Source organism: Lethenteron reissneri, chromosome 42, assembly GCF_015708825.2.
Source record: "Lethenteron reissneri isolate LAM-NWPU_2019-01 chromosome 42, ASM1570882v1, whole genome shotgun sequence".
NCBI lineage: Eukaryota > Metazoa > Chordata > Hyperoartia > Petromyzontiformes > Petromyzontidae > Lethenteron > Lethenteron reissneri.
The window spans coordinates 5,412,115-5,430,827 of record NC_083820.1 but is presented as its reverse complement, the minus strand read 5'-3'; the positions used below and the strand labels follow the sequence as shown (position 1 = coordinate 5,430,827).

General features: G+C 56.5%; 1 protein-coding gene across 6 annotated transcripts in view; it reads right to left on the bottom strand.

Annotated features, from left to right (window-relative positions):
* Nucleotides 1-18,713, bottom strand: part of GRHL2 (grainyhead like transcription factor 2) — a 74,526-nt gene that overhangs the window by 10,358 nt on the left and 45,455 nt on the right. For all 6 annotated transcript variants that reach the window (XM_061569094.1, XM_061569097.1, XM_061569095.1 and 3 more), the window contains 2 exons: nucleotides 709-867; nucleotides 304-391 (listed from right to left, as the gene is read on the bottom strand). In XM_061569094.1, the coding sequence (XP_061425078.1) occupies nucleotides 304-391; nucleotides 709-867 (247 nt within the window). The remainder of the gene's footprint in view (nucleotides 1-303; nucleotides 392-708; nucleotides 868-18,713) is intronic.

Sequence of the window (18,713 nt, the reverse complement as noted above, 5' to 3'; positions counted from 1 at the left end):
TACACACGGCACACACACGCAGCGTTACACACGGCACACACACGCAGCGTTACACACGGCACACACACGCAGAGTGACACACGGCATACGCACGGCACACACATGCAGTGTCACGCACGGCACACACACGCAGAGTGACACACACAAGGCACACACACGCAGCGTTACACACGGCACACACACGCAGAGTGACACACGGCATACGCACGGCACACACATGCAGTGTCACGCACGGCACACACACGCGGAGTGTTACACACAAGGCACACACGCAGCGTTGTGGTTGCCGTGGGAGCCACTCACAAGCGTTGCACAGTGACACGGCTGCCTGTCCCTTGGCTTTCTTGCGCATCTGCTTGCGCTCCTCATCGCGGATCTTGCGCTCCGCACCCTGCGTAGACAACCGCATCAACAACCGCGTCAACAACCACAGTACACAAACACATCAACAACCACCACCAACAACCACAACAACAACTACCACACTAACAACCACATCAACAACCGCGTCAACAACCACAGCACACAAACACATCAACAACCACCACCAGCAGCAAATACAACATTAAGAACCGCGTCAACTACCACACTTACAACCACAACAACAACTACCACACTAACAACCACATCAACAACTACCACACTTACAAGCACAACAACAACTACCACACTAACAACCACATCAACAGACGCGGCGCGGTGCGGTACCTTGTCGCAGAAGACCTTGATCTGGCACGAGGCGCGGTGGATGGGCTTGTTGCTGCGGTTGCTGTAGCTGTAGGTGTCGATCTGCAGGCTCAGCGGCAGGCCCTTGACGCCCTTTTGCGACGAGAAGTCCGTGCTCAGACAGTTGACGGCCACGAAGATCTGTGCAGCAGGGGAGCGGGAACACCACACGGCAACGCACACCGCACGTCAGCGGCACGCCACACGTCAGCGGCACACCGCACGTCAGCGGCACGCCACACGTCAGCGGCACGCCACACGGCAACGCACACCACACGTCAGCGGCACACCGCACGTCAGCGGCACACCGCACGTCAGCGGCACACCGCACGTCAGCGGCACACCGCACGTCAGCGGCACACCGCACGTCAGCGGCACACCGCACGTCAGCGGCACGCCACACGGCAACGCACACCACACGTCAGCGGCACGCCACACGGCAACGCACACCACACGTCAGCGGCACACCGCACGTCAGCGGCACACCGCACGTCAGCGGCACACCACACGGCAACGCACACCACACGTCAGCGGCACACCGCACGTCAGCGGCACACCGCACGTCAGCGGCACACCGCACGGCAACGCACACCACACATCAGCGGCACACCGCACGTCAGCGGCACACCGCACGGCAACGAACACCACACGTCAGCGGCACACCACACGTCAGCGGCACGCCGCACGTCAGCGGCACTATCACACGTCAGCGGCACACCGCACGTCAGCGGCACGCCGCACGTCAGCGGCACGCCACACGTCAGCGGCACACCACACGTCAGCGGCACGCCACACGTCAGCGGCACGCCGCACGTCAGCGGCACACCACACGTCAGCGGCACGCCGCACGTCAGCGGCACACCGCACGGCAACGCACACCACACGTCAGCGGCACGCCGCACGTCAGCGGCATACCGCACGGCAACGCACACCACACGTCAGCGGCACACCACACGTCAGCGGCACACCACACGTCAGCGGCACGCCGCACGTCAGCGGCACACCGCACGGCAACGCACACCACACGTCAGCGGCACACCACACGTCAGCGGCACACCGCACGGCAACGCACACCACACGTCAGCGGCACACCACACGTCAGCGGCACACCGCACGTCAGCGGCACGCCACACGGCAACGCACACCACACGTCAGCGGCACACCGCACGTCAGCGGCACACCGCACGTCAGCGGCACACCGCACGTCAGCGGCACACCGCACGGCACCGCACTCCACACGTCAGCGGCACGCCACACGTCAGCGGCACACCGCACGGCACCGCACACCGCACGTCAGCGGCACACCGCACGTCAGCGGCACACCGCACGTCAGCGGCACACCGCACGGCAACGCACACCGCACGTCAGCGGCACACCGCACGTCAGCGGCACACCGCACGGCACCACACACCGCACGTCAGCGGCACACCGCACGTCAGCGGCACACCGCACGGCAACGCACACCACACGTCAGCGGCACACCACACGTCAGCGGCACACCACACGGCAACGCACACCGCACGTCAGCGGCACGCCGCACGTCAGCGGCACGCCGCACGTCAGCGGCACGCCGCACGTCAGCGGCACGCCGCACGTCAGCGGCACGCCGCACGTCAGCGGCACGCCGCACGTCAGCGGCACGCCGCACGTCAGCGGCACGCCGCACGTCAGCGGCACGCCGCACGTCAGCGGCACGCCGCACGTCAGCGGCACGCCGCACGTCAGCGGCACGCCACACGTCAGCGGCACTCCACACGTCAGCGGCACGCCACACGTCAGCGGCACGCCACACGTCAGCGGCACTCCACACGTCAGCGGCACACCGCACGTCAGCGGCACACCGCACGTCAGCGGCACTCCGCACGTCAGCGGCACACCACACGGCACCGCACACCACACGGCACCGCACACCACACGTCAGCGGCACGCCGCACGTCAGCGGCACGCCCCGCACCGCACCACACGGCACCGCACACCACACGTCAGCGGCACACCGCACGTCAGCGGCACACCACACGGCACCGCACACCGCACGGCACCGCACGCCGCACGTCAGCGGCACGCCGCACGTCAGCGGCACGCCGCACGTCAGCGGCACGCCGCACGTCAGCGGCACGCCGCACGTCAGCGGCACGCCGCACGTCAGCGGCACTCCGCACGTCAGCGGCACACCGCACGTCAGCGGCACTCCGCACGTCAGCGGCACGCCGCACGTCAGCGGCACGCCGCACGTCAGCGGCACACCGCACGTCAGCGGCACACCGCACGTCAGCGGCACTCCACACGGCAACGCACGCCACACGTCAGCGGCACACCACGCCGCTCGCGCTCGCTGCCGGCGGGGCTCACAATGGCCGTGCCGGAGACGCCAAAGGTGGCAGTACCGGCGTCTCCTTTGGTTCAACGACTCACGTTTGTTTTGGGGTTAGGCCGAGGGGGGGCGGGGGGGTTGGCAACCAAAATAACAAGAAGAGAATTTTTTTTAATACTCGAATTTGGTAAAATAAATCTTTCAGCCGCAATGCATGGGACTACGAGGTGGTGGTCCTTTATAAACAGCGTGACGGTGCAGTCCCCAAAGAGCCGCATGTTGCTCCAGGGCTGCAGGTTAACAACCCCTAAGTTAGGCCAACATTGGCGGTAGTTTTTATGCCCAAATGCCAATTAATATCCCCCCACCATCCGACAAAGATTATCACGGTTACACAGATATGATTCACGCACGCACCCGAGTATCGATCATATTCTGAACGATGAAGACTTTGGCGTGACTGAATTCAACTTCCTACGTTTTAAAACCTGCGTTTTAATCTAATCTAATTTATAGAGCGCCTTCACTCAAGATGCGTGATATAGCTTCCAAAACGATGACAAAACGGAATGGTGCAGTTGACAGGCGTGTACACGGACTGAGGAATGAGTAACAGTGATCGAGGATAAATGGGGATCACGAAAGGGCGATAGGGGAGGGGCGAGGGAAGGAAAGGGAATGTGAACTGTGCTTCAAGTCGCGTGGTGTGTTTATGTAATAAAAAGTTTCATAATGGCCCTATCGGAGACACTGCACTGGCCCCACTAAAATCCTCGGTTCAAGATCTTGGGTTTGGGTCTCTGTCTATGTATGTATGTATGTGGAACTTCTTTCGCACCGTATGTGGCCAAGCATGCAAATCAATCTAATAGGTTCATAAGGTGCCGTCCATAAATGACGTCACGCGATTTTGGACGATTTTTGACCCCCCCCCCTCGTCACACGGCGTCACAAAAAGTCAGACCACCCCTCAAATGACGTCAAAGCTCTGCCCCCCCCCCCAATAAAACATGCTTCAAATCGCTTTAAACTATTGTCATTGTAGTGCGTATTTAATGTGCCGCTGCACCCTGATGTTATAGGAGAAAACATTTATTTAAAAGTCTATTTAATTAAGTAGAACGTGTTGTCTATATTTATTTAAAGTTGCGCATTTTTATGTGACGTCACATTTCTCAAACCCCCCCGCTCGTCACACATCGTCACAAATGTCTGACCCCCCCCCCCCTAGATGCGTGACGTCATTTATGGGCGGCCCCTAATGGCCGTATCAGAGATATCTGGGCCAGAATTGGTGAGATGGCGGTTCAAGCCCTGGTGATAGGTGCGTGTGTTGATGTCCATTCTGAGCCATAATGGACAAGTCACATCACTCACAGACACTATCCACAATGATGAAACGTAGAATAAGCTTTACCCGTTCTGGAAATATACCCACAAATGTAGCCACATCAAGCAGCCTCGCAAAACGAAAGTTCTTGGAGAGAAACAAGAACTGTGAATGGGAATTCTAAAAGGAGACGTAATGGAACTGGCGATTGGCGAATGTCACCGATGATGGCCAATTCCGACTGGTATTGTCCAAACATCCCAACGATGAAAAATAAACCTGCAAATTCCTCAATTGGGGTTACATGCAGAAAGTTTAACCCGAAACACCAGCAACTTGGCAGGACCCTGCTGAAAAGCGCTATTGAGACTCTAATATCTCGGTTACCTTCACGTAGCAACCATCGTAATAACAATACACTCGAACGGCTAAACAAAGGACATTCAATCACCGCACGCGCAAAGACAAAAATCCCCACATTGAAGCCTGGGGTCAGTGTTGTGGCGAGGGTTGTTAGCGAGCACCTATTAAGGCTGCAAGGCACGCGCATGTGCACCTGGCGTTCCTGCAGTCAGAGGCCTGCCACGAGGGGGCGACTCAGGTGAACATTTCCTACAGCAGGTGAAGACCGGGCCAGACATGGCAAGCATGGACCCCCCCCCCCCCTCAACGGCGTGTCTTTAGACTGAGCGTGCCGCTCCTTGGTAGCCGAACAATCATCGGTCATATTGTTGTCGTTTCATTGCCGCACCTACTCGAACAAAACAACAACTCGACACGTTCGTCAATAATATCGTGGCCTCAAGCATCGGAAAAACGATATGATGATAGGCGACGTTTCGGGCAATGGCCCTTTTTTGCACAGCACATCGACAAAGTTCGTGTGCGCGCCCTGCTAATTTTTCCTGTTTGTTTTACAAACGCTGCCGATAGATTTTTGTTTAGTTTTTTTTTTACAATTAAAGCCAGCTGTAAAGCATTTTAGATGGATAAGCGTCTCAAGTGGCTTCCGCAGATTTCTATCTGCCCTCGCAATTACCTGGGAAGCCCCGAGGCCAGGTATCCCATCGTGCTTTGCATGGGGAAGGTGATGGGGGTGGAGGGGGTGAGCCTGATGATGGGGAAGGTGATGGGAGGATGAGTAGTGACTAGAGGGAGTGGTTTTTTTTAAGAGTGGAAACCGCACAAAGATAAAGACAAAGATCCCCCGTATAGCCTTTAACATACTCTTGGGGCAAGTGCTGTTAGCGAACACCATTTAAGAGCACGCGCACGCACACACCCCCTGCTCGCTGCCTCATCCTAAGCAAATTAAAATACAACCAAAGTTGCAGGTGACAGGCATTGTGTGCTTGTGTCTTGGTGTGTGTGCTGGTGAATAGATTTGTGTGTGTGTGTTGATGTGTGTGTGTGTTGGTGAGTAGATGTGTGTGTGTGTGTTGGTGAGTAGATGTGTGTTTGTGTTGGTGAGTGGACGTGTGTGTGTGTGTGTTGGTGAGTGGACGTGTGTGTGTGTGTTGGTGAGTAGATGTGTGTGTGTTGGTGAGTAGATGTGTGTGTGTGTTGGTGAGTAGATGTGTGTGTGTGTTGGTGAGTAGATGTGTGTGTGTGTTGGTGAGTAGATGTGTGTGTGTTGGTGAGTAGATGTGTGTGTGTTGGTGAGTAGATGTGTGTGTGTTGGTGAGTAGGTGTGTGTGTTGTGAGTAGATGTTGGTGTGTTGGTGAGTGGACGTGTGTGTGTGTTGGTGAGTGGACGTGTGTGTGTGTTGGTGAGTAGATGTGTGTGTGGTTGGTGAGTGTGTGTTGGTGAGTGTGTGTGTGTTGTGAGTGTGTGTGTGTGGTGAGTGAACGTGTGTGTGTTGGTGAGTAGATGTGTGTGTGTGTTGGTGAGTAGATGTGTGTGTGTGTTGGTGAGTAGATGTGTGTGTGTTGGTGAATAGATTTGTGTTTGTGTGTGTTGGTGAGTGGACGTGTGTGTGTGTGTGTTGGTGAGTGGACGTGTGTGTGTGTTGGTGAGTAGATGTGTGTGTGTTGGTGAGTGAGTGTGTGTGTTGGTGAGTAGATGTGTGTGTGTTGGTGAGTAGATGTGTGTGTGTTGGTGAGTGCGTGTGTGTGTGTGTTGGTGATGGACGTGTGGTTGGTGAGTAGATGTGTGTGTGTGTTGGTGAGTGTGTGTTGGTGAGTGTGTGTGTGTTGGTGAGTGTGTGTGTGTTGGTGAGTGAACGTGTGTGTGTGTGTTGGTGAGTGGACATGTGTGTGTGTTGGTGAGTAGATGTGTGTGTGCTTGTTGGTGAGTAGACGTGTGTGTGTGAATGCTTGTGTGCGTGTGTATGTATCTATACTGTGGGAGCGGTCCTGTAGCAGTTAGTGCGCTACGCTACGAACCTGGCGACCCAGGTTCGAGTTCGATTCCCGCTCACGGTCAACACCAGGGACGATTATCTGAACCAATCCTGGGCCTCCCCTAGGTCGACTCAGCCTCAAATTAGTACTTGGTGCGATGTGTAAACATGGTCACTAGGGAGACAAAGGCGGACGGGCGTGGTGTTGGCCACCCACCCCCTCGTGTGCCGTGCCGGCCTTTATAGGTGCTCGCTAAAATCACTTGCCCCCAAACTCTGTTAAGGCTATACGGGGGGTCTTTGTCTTTGGTATCTATACATGTGCGTGTATACATGTGTATGATCGGACATATATGCGTGTCTATGAGCATGAATGCGTGTGTGTGTCTATGAGTATGAATGTGTGTGTCTATGAGTATGAATGTGTGTGTCTATGTGTGTGTGTGTGTGTCTATGAGTATGAGTGTGTGTCTATGTGTGTGTCTATCTATGTGTGTGCGTGTGTGTGTCTATGTGTGTGTGTGTGTCTATGTGTGTGTGTCTATGTGTGTGTGTGTCTATGTGTGTGCGTGTGTGTGTTTATGTGTGTGTGTGTCTATGAGTATGAATGTGTGTGTGTGTCTATGTGTGTGTATGTGTATCTATGTGTGTGCGTGCATTCCACGAGGCTGGCTCAGGGGTGACTAGGGATGAATGGGGGGAGGTAGGGGGGGGAAGAGGCAGGGCGAGATAATGGAGTTGCTAGGTGGAGGCGAGGTGTGTGGGAGGGTGGGTGGATCATGCGGACAGGTAAAGACTAGAGGGCGTATGCGATTGGGGGGGGGGGGCGGGGGGGATTTCTTGAGTTGTTTTGTGTTTCTTTTTCGAAGGGGGAATTTGAGTCCGGTTTTCGGGAAGGAGGAGACGCAGAAAGAAAAAGGAAAAAAGAACACCCACACGAATACCGTGGGTGCGGTGGGACTGAGATGTGGGATGTGCGGTTGGTGAGGGTGGAGGAGGCACACATGGGTGAGGTTCCACCGAGACCACGAAATGTGACCAAAAATCCGACTGCATTTCCCCCGACATCTTCCCCCTCCTCTGCTTTAGTTTATTGGCGGATTGTGTGCGCGCTCCTGGCCCCAGTCGCGTGCTTGCTACGCGTACCAGCAGGTGCGTGACGAGCAAGCATTGTGTTTAAACGCGTTCGAACGATGTTGTAAACGACGGATCATGGTTCTGTACCCCCCCGCCCGCCTCCTTGTGAAGAAGACAAAGGCGGCCGGTCGTGGTGCTGGCCACCCACGCCTTCGTGTGCCGTGTCGGCCTTCATAGGTGCGACTCACTGACAGCGCTTGCGCCAACAGTCTGTTAAGGCTTTACGGGGGATCTTTGTCTTTCTTTGCGTGTATGTGTGCATGAGTGAGTATGTGTGTGTGAGTATGTGTGTGTGAGTATGTGTGCATGAGTATGTGTGTGTGAGTATGTGTGTGTGTGAGAGTATGTGTGTGTGTGTGAGTATGTGTGTGTGCATGAGTGTGTGTGCATGAGTGTGTGTGTGAGTATGTGTGTGTGTGCGAGTATGTGTGTGCGAGTATGTGTGCGAGTATGTGTGTGTATGTGTGCATGAGTGTGTGTGCATGAGTGTGTTTGCATGAGTGTGTTTGCATGAGTGTGTGAGTATGTGTGTGTGTGCATGAGTATGTATGTGTGTATGAGTATGTGTGTGAGTATGTGTGTGTGAGTATGTGTATGTGAGTATGTGTGTGTGTGTGCGTGCAGACAGGCAGTGATGTCTATCTGCAGGATCTCGTGACTGAGCGAGGCGCCGTGTCAACAAGGCGAGGCACTCAGCCGTGTCCCTAGCAGGAACAGTCACTCAGTGCTTCCTCCACACACACAGACAAAGATACCCCCTATAGCCCATACAGAATATTGGGTAAAGTGCTGCTCGCGAGCTAGCGAGCCGCCTTTGTCTCCCCGACGCTGATGTTTACACGCCGGGCCAGGAACTCGCTTGAGTCGATCTCGGGGAGGCTCAAGACCGGTTTAGATAATCGTCACCGAAGTTGAGTGTGAGTGGGAATCGAACTCGATCGAGTGCCAACCGCTCCATACAGATGGCACGTGGTCAATTCAGCGCACAGACAGTTGGACACCCACAACGAGAACGACTGACAGAAAGACAATGCGTGTCCGACGATGTCCAATGGTTGTTACTTCACCGAAGCAGTGGTTGTAAGTTCCACATACTCGTGTCCACAGAGCAAAGTGGAACACATTTAATCTGACTTCAGGAGGAATGATGATGATGATGATGAATGGGGCTGAGCGAATCCCTCACCAGAATGTGAACTCGCAAACCTCCTGCTCGTGGGGGCCAAGCGTCTGGCCACGGCAAACTCACCCGGATACGCCAGATCTGGGACACTTAAGCAATATTGGGGGGCCCCCGCTGTGGTCGCTGGAGACCAGGTCACCGCGCGTGGTGGACCGAGTCCCTGGCATCACCCCGAATGGACACCAGCCTCGATGAAGAGCATCAGATCTCTCTCTCTAGGCAAGGACCAGTCGCGTAGCGAGCAGCTAGCGTGGGGGGCAGGGGGTGCCCTTGCCCCCCACGTCACACCCTCCCTGGTGGCCAAAGCTACGAGTTGGGGCGCCCGTAACAACCACCCCGAGCTACGTTCTTCAGCAACAAGCGCACAAGAAGAACAACTCTGATTTTGCGAAGATGGAGCGCCTCCACGGCGTTCAATGTCCGAGACCGCGAGCGTTACGACGTGAGGAGCCGCGATCCACAACAGCCGAGGTGTGACCGTGCGAGACAAATCAAGTCTTGGGTGCCCACATGGCGGATTGCCGCACCCCCTGAAGCTGATAACGTCGCAAACTCATGCCGTGTCAACCCACGCAGGGAAATTCAATTGAGGTCCATACGGCGCACAGCCGTTTCAATACGGGCACACTGTGTTTTGTCAATTTGTTTGTGTTTCTGCCCTGTGATGGGACTTTGTGGAAGGGGCACGGGGTGACCAATGAGGTCTGAGTTGGTCTGTAATAAGTTAGGCAGCACTGACAAGGGGTTGACAGGTTTGTTAACTCCGCCACTGGACCGAGACCACACGTGGCGGATTAAGCGACTGGCATCGCCCCCAAATGGGCACCGGCCTCAACCAAGACCATCAACATCTCCCGTTGGCAGGGCTGACCAGGCCTGCCAAGCTACGTCTGGGAATCGTAGAATCCGCCTGGCTGGTGATACCCGGGCACGCAGCTGGGCATCAGCCTCCCTCCCTGTCAGTGCCCGTGGAGGTGCCTCCGCCGTGGGCATCGTGACCCCCCCCCCCACCACCACGCACCTCCACCCCCAAAGGAGTGAACGAGACGCCCCGAGGAATCGCGCTTCTAACCCGGTCCGACAACAACATTGAGACGCGCGCCACCCGCTTAGCTGGTTTAACAACCAAAAAACCATCACACGCTACAGGCTTGCCCAGTCTAACGACTTAAACGCAATCGCACACCTCTCACGCAGCTGGTTTAACAACTTAAAACACTCTCACACGGCGTGGCGGCGACGGCGGCGGGGGGGGGTGGTGGACAGGGATACCCAGTCGGGCAGCTTGAACAATAATCACACGGAGCTCACCACCTCACTCGTCTGGTTTAACAAGCCAAGTAGGGAGCGAACGCTAATTGATTTTGCCCTTTGTGTGATGGTGGTGATGTGGGGGGGAAAAACAGAGGGCCCATCATTCGTGAAGGACGCGTTAGAAAATCGCCACCATTCACTGATGCAGCAGCAGCAGTAGCAGCAGCGGCGGCAGCGACGGGCATCGGCATCGCAAGGGCCTCTGGGTTTGGGTTTGTGGTGCTGCTGGGAGTGTTGCGACATTATGGATATTGGGCTCTCAAACACCCGCGCACGCATTCGATATCGAGAGGCTGTGGACACAATGGGACGTGCAAGCACAGGACACACACACACACAGAATTTACAGGACACGAGCACAGAAACACACGCAGGACATTACAGATGAATATTCAGATCAAGGTCATACACGAGACACCCCACTGAGATGAACACACGGGGCATGCGCCAGGGGGGGAGGGGCGAGCGAAGGGCATACGATCCCGGATCACACACACAGCGCATACAGCATCACAGAGGTCATACAGGATCACAGAGGTCACAGGATCACACACACGGCATACAACACACGCGGGGCACACGGAACACACAGGATGACACGGCATACAGGACAGGAGCCACACACAGAGCACATACGACACGCGGTACACACACAGAATGCGCCTGTATACTCAGACCCGGGGGGGCATTGCGAGTCGGAGCTGGGTTGTTGGCAACCCCTGGACCCCCTCCCCCCCGCGGACAGCGACAATGAATGAGCTCACCGCCGACACACACGCCAGAGGGCCTTGTAACCCTAACCCAGCCGCACACACAGTCGCGCACACCTCACGCACACTCAGGCACACACTCACGCACGTAACAACAACAACAGCCGCCGTTCACCTCAAAGTGGCGGAGACGTCACCCCCACTGTGCTTTGTGCCAAGCTAGGCGCCCACTTGAATTGTCGAAGGCTCGCACGCATTCATATACAGTCCTCGCACACGAATACAAATATCTCACCCCCACCCCCCCGAATAGCCTTAGCCAGACTGTTGGGGCAAGTGCTGTTAGCGGTGGAGCGCCTGTGAAGGCCGGAATACTTTTCTCGCTACGTGTCGTCGATGCCATCACGTCCCCGATTCGAACCTACGTTTGGATTTGCGGCTGGCTCACCGATGTAACAGGCACATTTTTTGTTAAACCCGCCTATGGAGACGGGAGAAGGGGTAAACTGGGGGTGGAATTTACAACCACGCGTGATCATTCCAACCGGCCTGCATTGCAAAACGAGAAAACGGGGGGGGGGGGGGGGGGCCTTGATGTCAAAGTGGAAAACTAAAAAGTTTCCGGGAAGTTGAGAGCTTCACAGAGAGAGTAAAGGTACCATGGGCCTGCTCCCCAACGACGAGTTACCATCTACTCTTGCGTCAGATGCCAGCGGCAATACTCTGTAGGTTGTTCACGAACTAAATGCCATTGTCGAGGTCTGCTAGCCTCGGCGAGAGGGCTTCAGCAGAGTGAGAGTTCGTGTCGTTTTGTTATTCCTCCTCCTCTGCTAAAGGCGCACAGACCCGCAGTGGCTTTACCGCGTGGCCCGCAGTTTGTATTGCATGTCCGCAGTCGTGCAACTGTGGCTGCATCATGGAATGCATCTCTATGGGTCTCTGTGAGCCTCTTCTGTGTTCACGATACGGCCCGCAGTTTGTATTGCATGGCCGCAGTCGTGCAACTGTGGCTGCATCATGGATGCATCTCTATGGGTCTCTGTGAGCCTCTCTCGGTGTTCACGATACGGCCCGCAGTTTGGATTGCATGGCCGCAGTTGTGCAACTGTGGCTGCATCATGGATGCATCTCTATGGGTCTCTGTGAGCCTCTCTCTGTGTTCACGATACGGCACGCAGTTTGGATTGCATGGCCGTAGTCGCGCAACTGTGGCTGCATCATGGATGCATCTCTATGGGTCTCTGTGAGCCTCTCTCTGTGTTCACGATACGGCCCGCACTTTGGATTGCATGGCCGTAGTCGCGCAACTGTGGCCGCGTCTTTAATTCTTCCGTGTACGAGGAAGATGTGCGCATCGGCCTGCTGCTGGTGTCCTCACTCGGCCAGGGTGAAGTGCGCGTTGGGCCAACTTCGCCGACATCCGTGAGGCTTCACTTCCCGGGAAGGGCTCGCCGAAAAACTCTTGTTTTGAGGAGGGTGCTGCCAAGCTGGTTTTGTTCGCAGTAAGGTGGTTTTCGATGTTGCTACGCGTACCCGCACGCCGAGTAATTTGCAGGTACATTTTCAGCACTGGCATGTTTGGCCAAATACCAGTTACATTGTGCGCGTGTGTGCGTGTGGTTTTTTTTTGTCTATGGTAAGAAACCGGAGAACCTGGAGGAAACCCCACCCAGAACAGGGGGAGAACATACAAACTCCACGCGAGGAAAAGGTGTCCGAGTCGGCAATCAAACACAGGCCCCTTCTCACTGCGAGGCGCGAGCGTCACCGCCACGCCACGCACCCTGCCACCGAAACAAACACTACACGGAGAACGGCGAGGGCACCCTCTTCATCCAGCAGTGGATAGATTATGAATAACGTTAGTGGTGGTAAAGGGCACGCAGCACCGCGCAGCACCACGCAGCACCACGCAGATGGTTTTAAAAGTTCCAGCCTCGAAGATCTTTTGAAGTAAAGAGGCGCGCGCTCAAAAGCGGCGGACATTCAACTGCCACGTTTTGTGACACTGAGAGAGACAGGACCAGTCACTGTCAGGTGACAAGACAAACATCAACAAGTCGACTTCGCCTTTGTGAAACGGTGAAAATGCCCAATCCAGTGACAAAACTTCCTGTCAAACCACACGACATTCTGCGAGTGCGCACTTCCAGCAGCGCTGGTCCAACACTCCGTCAAACTCGAACTCTTGACCGGTTTCTACAGTACGGAATCTCAATCAACAGTCAGGCTTGCCCGAACCGATTGCTGGTGACCCTCCAGGTGTAATAGGCAACAACAAAAACCCTTCCCTTGAAGGAATGAGTCCAAGTTCGACGCTGATCGAGTGATGTAACATCCTTGCCAAGAACGTCCTAATCTGGGCCATCCGTCTCACCGCCTCGAGTTCCCCGTGTGGCCGAGCGGCACGCACGCGTGCACACCGACGGGACGGTGACACAATGCGGCCACTAATGTGGAGGAATTTGTTTACCTTGCTGCAGAAAAGCCACCGCGACATGAGACACGAATCGAAGCAGACCACCTTTACATCTCATATCTGTCGTCACGCTCATGGAGCTAAGCCCCGGGGTGAGACACGGGGGGACGGGGGGACGGGGGAACCTCTCCCTCTCTCCCTCTCCGACGCATGTACGCGCATGCACACGCATGTGCGTGCATGCACACGCATGGACGTGACGTGGAGGTGTTTGGGGGGGGGGACGCACTCGTGTGGCGCACTGGCACGCACGGCGACGAAGGCAAAGAGATATACCCTCAACCGCGATGGATCGTAAAGACGAGAGATGTTAGCGAGCGCCTGTTGAGGCCGTCGTGACGCATCGAGGCACGGTGTAGCCAGCGCCGCTCGCACTCCAGTGGGCTGACACTGCGCGTGCGCACTGCGCCAGGTATTCATTTGTGGCTGGCCCAACCTAGAGGAGGCCCCGCTTCAGGTTCGACGCAACATTTCTCACTGATGCTGTGAATCGTGGTCAAGAGGAGCTGCGTTGCGCATCCCATGCACGCACAAAGATTGCCCACCTGCCGACCCCCGTCGCCTTCGAGACTGCTTCTGGGAAGCGGTGTCGAGCGAGAACTCAAAACAAACATCGACACGGCATACTGGGGGGGCGGGGGGGTGGTTGAGAGACCAAGCGCCACTCCTCCGGCCGTCTTTGTTTCCCCACCGCTGATCTTTACACACCGAACCTGCAGGCACTCGACACAGGGTGGAGGCCGGGGCAGGTTCTGACGCCACTTGAAGTTACCCGCGATCGGGAACCGAACTCAAGCAGCCGGGCGTCGTTACGCAGCGCGCTAACCACCGCGCCACCACTCCCACTCCCCTCGGGCACACACACACACACACGCCCCGTGTGTGTTTACTGAAAAAAAACACAGGCGCCTCCTAGAAATTCTTGTTTCCCCTCCTCCTCCCCCCCCCTGATGGTTGACAGTCGATGTGTCAACAGAGAAGTCCACTGCAGGTGTCATGCATGGCCGAGTTCGTGGCACATCTCCCTACCGAGGCTGGGCTCTCTTTCTTCTCTGTGCTGTCCCACCCAGCCTTGAGATCACATGGTGAAGGTAATAAGAAATACAAATGCCGAATTGAATGACGAATAGAGACTTGGGCGGGCGGGCACGCAGGGGAGTATGGATGTGATTGTTGTTGTTGTTGTATCGCCGCTGTACAACTCGGTCAAAAGTGTTGGACGCGAGCGAGTAAAGAAGCCCTTGTGCTTGCTGCGTCTCACGCGGGCCCTGCACGCACGTGCGTGGCGAATACTGAACGCGCGCACGGTACGTGTGTGTGCGCGTGTGTGTGAGTCTGTGTTGAACTCATTTCACAGCGTACGTAGCCAACCGCGCTAATCGGAGGTGCCGGCCTTAACAGGGCTCGAGAACGGCACCTTGCCCCCCCTCTCCACCCCCCGAGAGATGATGCGGGCACACTCTGCCCCCCCCACACTCTGCTCACCCCCCCACACTCTGCCCCCCCCCCCACTCTGCTCACCCCCCCACTCTGCCCCCCCCCCCACTCTGCTCACCCCCCCCCCACTCTGCCCCCCCCCCCACTCTGCTCACCCCCCCCCCACTCTCTGCTCACCCCCCCCCACTCTCTGCTCACCCCCCCCCCCACTCTCTGCTCACCCCCCCCCCCCACTCTCTGCTCACCCCCACTCTCTGCTCACCCCCCCCCACTCTCTGCTCACCCCCCCCCACTCTGCTCACCCCCCCCCCACTCTGCTCACCCCCCCCACTCTGCTCACCCCCCCCCCACTCTGCTCACCCCCCCCCCCACTCTACCCACCCCCCCCCCCCACTCTACCCACCCCCCCCCCCACTCTACCCACCCCCCCCCCACTCTACCCACCCCCCCCCCACTCTACCCACCCCCCCCACCACTCTGCCCCCCCCCACTCTGCCCACCCCCCCCCCCCACTCTGCTCACTCCCCCCCCCCACTCTCTGGTCACCCCCCCACTCTGCCCCCCCCCCCACTCTGCTCACCCCCCCCCCACTCTGCCCCCCCCCCACTCTGCTCACCCCCCCCCCACTCTCTGCTCACCCCCCCCCACTCTCTGCTCACCCCCCCCCCCACTCTCTGCTCACCCCCCCCCCCCACTCTCTGCTCACCCCCACTCTCTGCTCACCCCCCCCCACTCTCTGCTCACCCCCCCCCACTCTGCTCACCCCCCCCCCACTCTGCTCACCCCCCCCACTCTGCTCACCCCCCCCCCCACTCTGCTCACCCCCCCCCCCACTCTACCCACCCCCCCCCCCCACTCTACCCACCCCCCCCCCCACTCTACCCACCCCCCCCCCACTCTACCCACCCCCCCCCCACTCTACCCACCCCCCCCACCACTCTGCCCCCCCCCACTCTGCCCACCCCCCCCCCCCACTCTGCTCACTCCCCCCCCCCACTCTCTGGTCACCCCCCCACTCTACCCACCCCCCCCCCACTCTACCCACCCCCCCACTCTACCCCCCCCCCCCCCCACTCTGCCCAGTCGTGTCATGCTGCGCAGCCACGCAACTGCGCACCGCTCGCTCGCTGACTGGAGGTGGTCGTCATGGCCTGGGAGGTGAACAAGAAGAGATTGCGCCTCCAGGGCCAGAGGTTGACAGATCAAAAGCAACGCGTGGCTCAATTATACAACCAACCCCCCCCCTCCCACCACCGATTTACATCGACACGTATCCAGAAAACAACATGGGCACACACGCACACGCCTCACGCCCACACTTACCCCTTACACACGCGTGTGCACATTTATACATACGCACACACCGCCCACGCGTGCTGCGGACGGATGGATAGTTAGATAGGGGCATCCTTTGTCCCATGAGCAGGTAGGAGCCTACGAAGACCAGAAAGTCTCTCTTTTTTTTTTCTCAAGGAAGAACTGGGTTTAAATATGTCCAGCAAAACAGCATGGACATACATTGACTGTGATGCAGAGATGTAGACCGACTCTCAGACCCACAGACTTTAAAATGTCCGTAGACTAACAAAGAGATGCACGGACAGAGACCAAAAACGTCCACAGAACATTCCAGACTTGTATTGGCTTACAGAGACCAATACATTTACATAGAGACCCATATGCTTACACAGACCCACTACATACTGTGACACCCATGACTTATATATTGAGCCCATAGACTTACGAGACCCACAGCTGACATCAATACCCACGTGTCACGCACGCACACTCCACAGGACGGAGAGACTCCCGTCAATCAAGCGTGTGAAAATTCCACATTATGGTGGCAAGCACAACGATCACTGCCGACTTTTCGGCGTGGCTTGCGTTGAGCAAGAGGCAGCAATCCCACAGATGTGAGAGTTAGGGGTGTCGCTGCTGCTGCTGCCCCCATGGTAGCCTGCTACTCCCCACCGCCCGAATCTCTGCCCCCTGTTCAAGTCCAGCCTCGAGACTTCTCCTCCCCTCTGCCCACGACCGACTCTCCGAGTCTATGAATTGTCTTCGATCACACCCTAGCTTTCAGCTGACGGTGGAACTGCTGTTATCTGCGTTGATGTGGCGGGCCCCTATTGGCTGGCTTTTGGGGGCCGTGGGGGGAACGATTGGCAATTCTTATTTTCCGTGAAAATAATTCCTGGGTTCCACGTGGTTACCCGCAGATAAACACAGATACAGTAAAATGTATTTTGCCGGCACTTCTGGGTAACTCCTCTTACCTGCGATAGAGCAGACGAGAGGATGAATCCATCTGCAGGTAACAGCAGCTTCTTTGGTCCACCGGTGGGTGCGGATAACAGGAGGAATGGATCAAAGGGGCTGCACACACGTGGCTTTGCTGCCTCTGCGTATTCAGATGCAACAGAAATCCAAATTGTGTTGTGCCGAATACAGGGGTCCCACTGACGGTAGAAGCCATGGGAATTTAGAATCGGTGCCCCGTACAATTGCCGAATCTGCCTCCGGTGAGGATTGCTCAACCTACTCAGCGAGCCGAAACACCACGTGACAAATTGATTTGTTTTGGCCGTGTTGGGTGGTGGAGGGCTGTATGTGTGCAAGTTGAGCTTCTTTCACACCGTATGTAGCCAACCGTGCCCATCGGAGGTACGGGGGAAGGACAACAAACTAAACGCAAAAAGCAGCTTTAAATAAATTAGTTTTTTTTAAATCTAGATTTAAAAGTGTATAACTCCAGTGGTTTGCTGATATCGAAAGGAAGAGCGTTCCAGACGGCCGCAGAAGCGCATCTGAAAGCCAGTGATGCAGTGGCCGTCTTTGTTCGATGGCCAGCCGAAAGCCACTGCTGCGAGGATGACCGGAGCTCGAGTAATGGTTGATACGCCTTGACGAGATCAGCGAGGTATTGTGCGGTTCATTTGTGGCAAGCACTTTGCGTGTGATGAGCGCGACCTTGCAATGTATTCAAGGGCTCTTAACGACGAATTAAAACTCCAGTCGGCCGGTCACTCGTTCTGGTCCCAATGTGATGGAGGATGCGCTTTGCTTGAAGATAGCCCTGAGGCCTGCGGGAGGGTGCCCGTGCGTGCGTCGCTGCGCGGTATGTGTTATTTTGGGACAGCCTGTATTATTCTGGGAGATTACCCGATAACCGCAGGTTTTCACAACGCACACGAAGAGGTGGTTGGGGGTGGGTGGGTGGGGGGAGAGGAGTGGAGGAGGAAGAAGAAGAAAGGGGTATAAGTCACAACTGTGACGGAAGAAATATGACATGTACGCACGCCCGCGCAGAGGCATGCGTGTACACACGCCGACAGGCACGGCACAGGCACGCACACGCACGCACAGGTAATAAACACAACCACCAAAACGTACGTGGCGCAGAGAAGGAAACATTTAGCATGGTAATCCGTACATATTCCACTTTCGTACTCTTACGAAAAAAAAACTAAGACAAAGATCTCCCATATAGCCTTAACAGACTGTTGGGGAAAGTGCTGTTAGCGAGCACCTATGAAGGCCGGCACAGCACGCGAGCGGGTGGGAGGCCAGCACCACGCCCGACCACCTTTGTCTCCCCAGTGGCGATGTGCACACACCATACCAGGTACTCATTTGAGGCCGAGTCGACCTAGGAGAGGCCCAGGACCGGTTCAGATAATCGTCACTGGTGTCTGCCGTGAGCGAGAATCGAACTCGGATCGCCGGGTTCGTAGCGTAGCG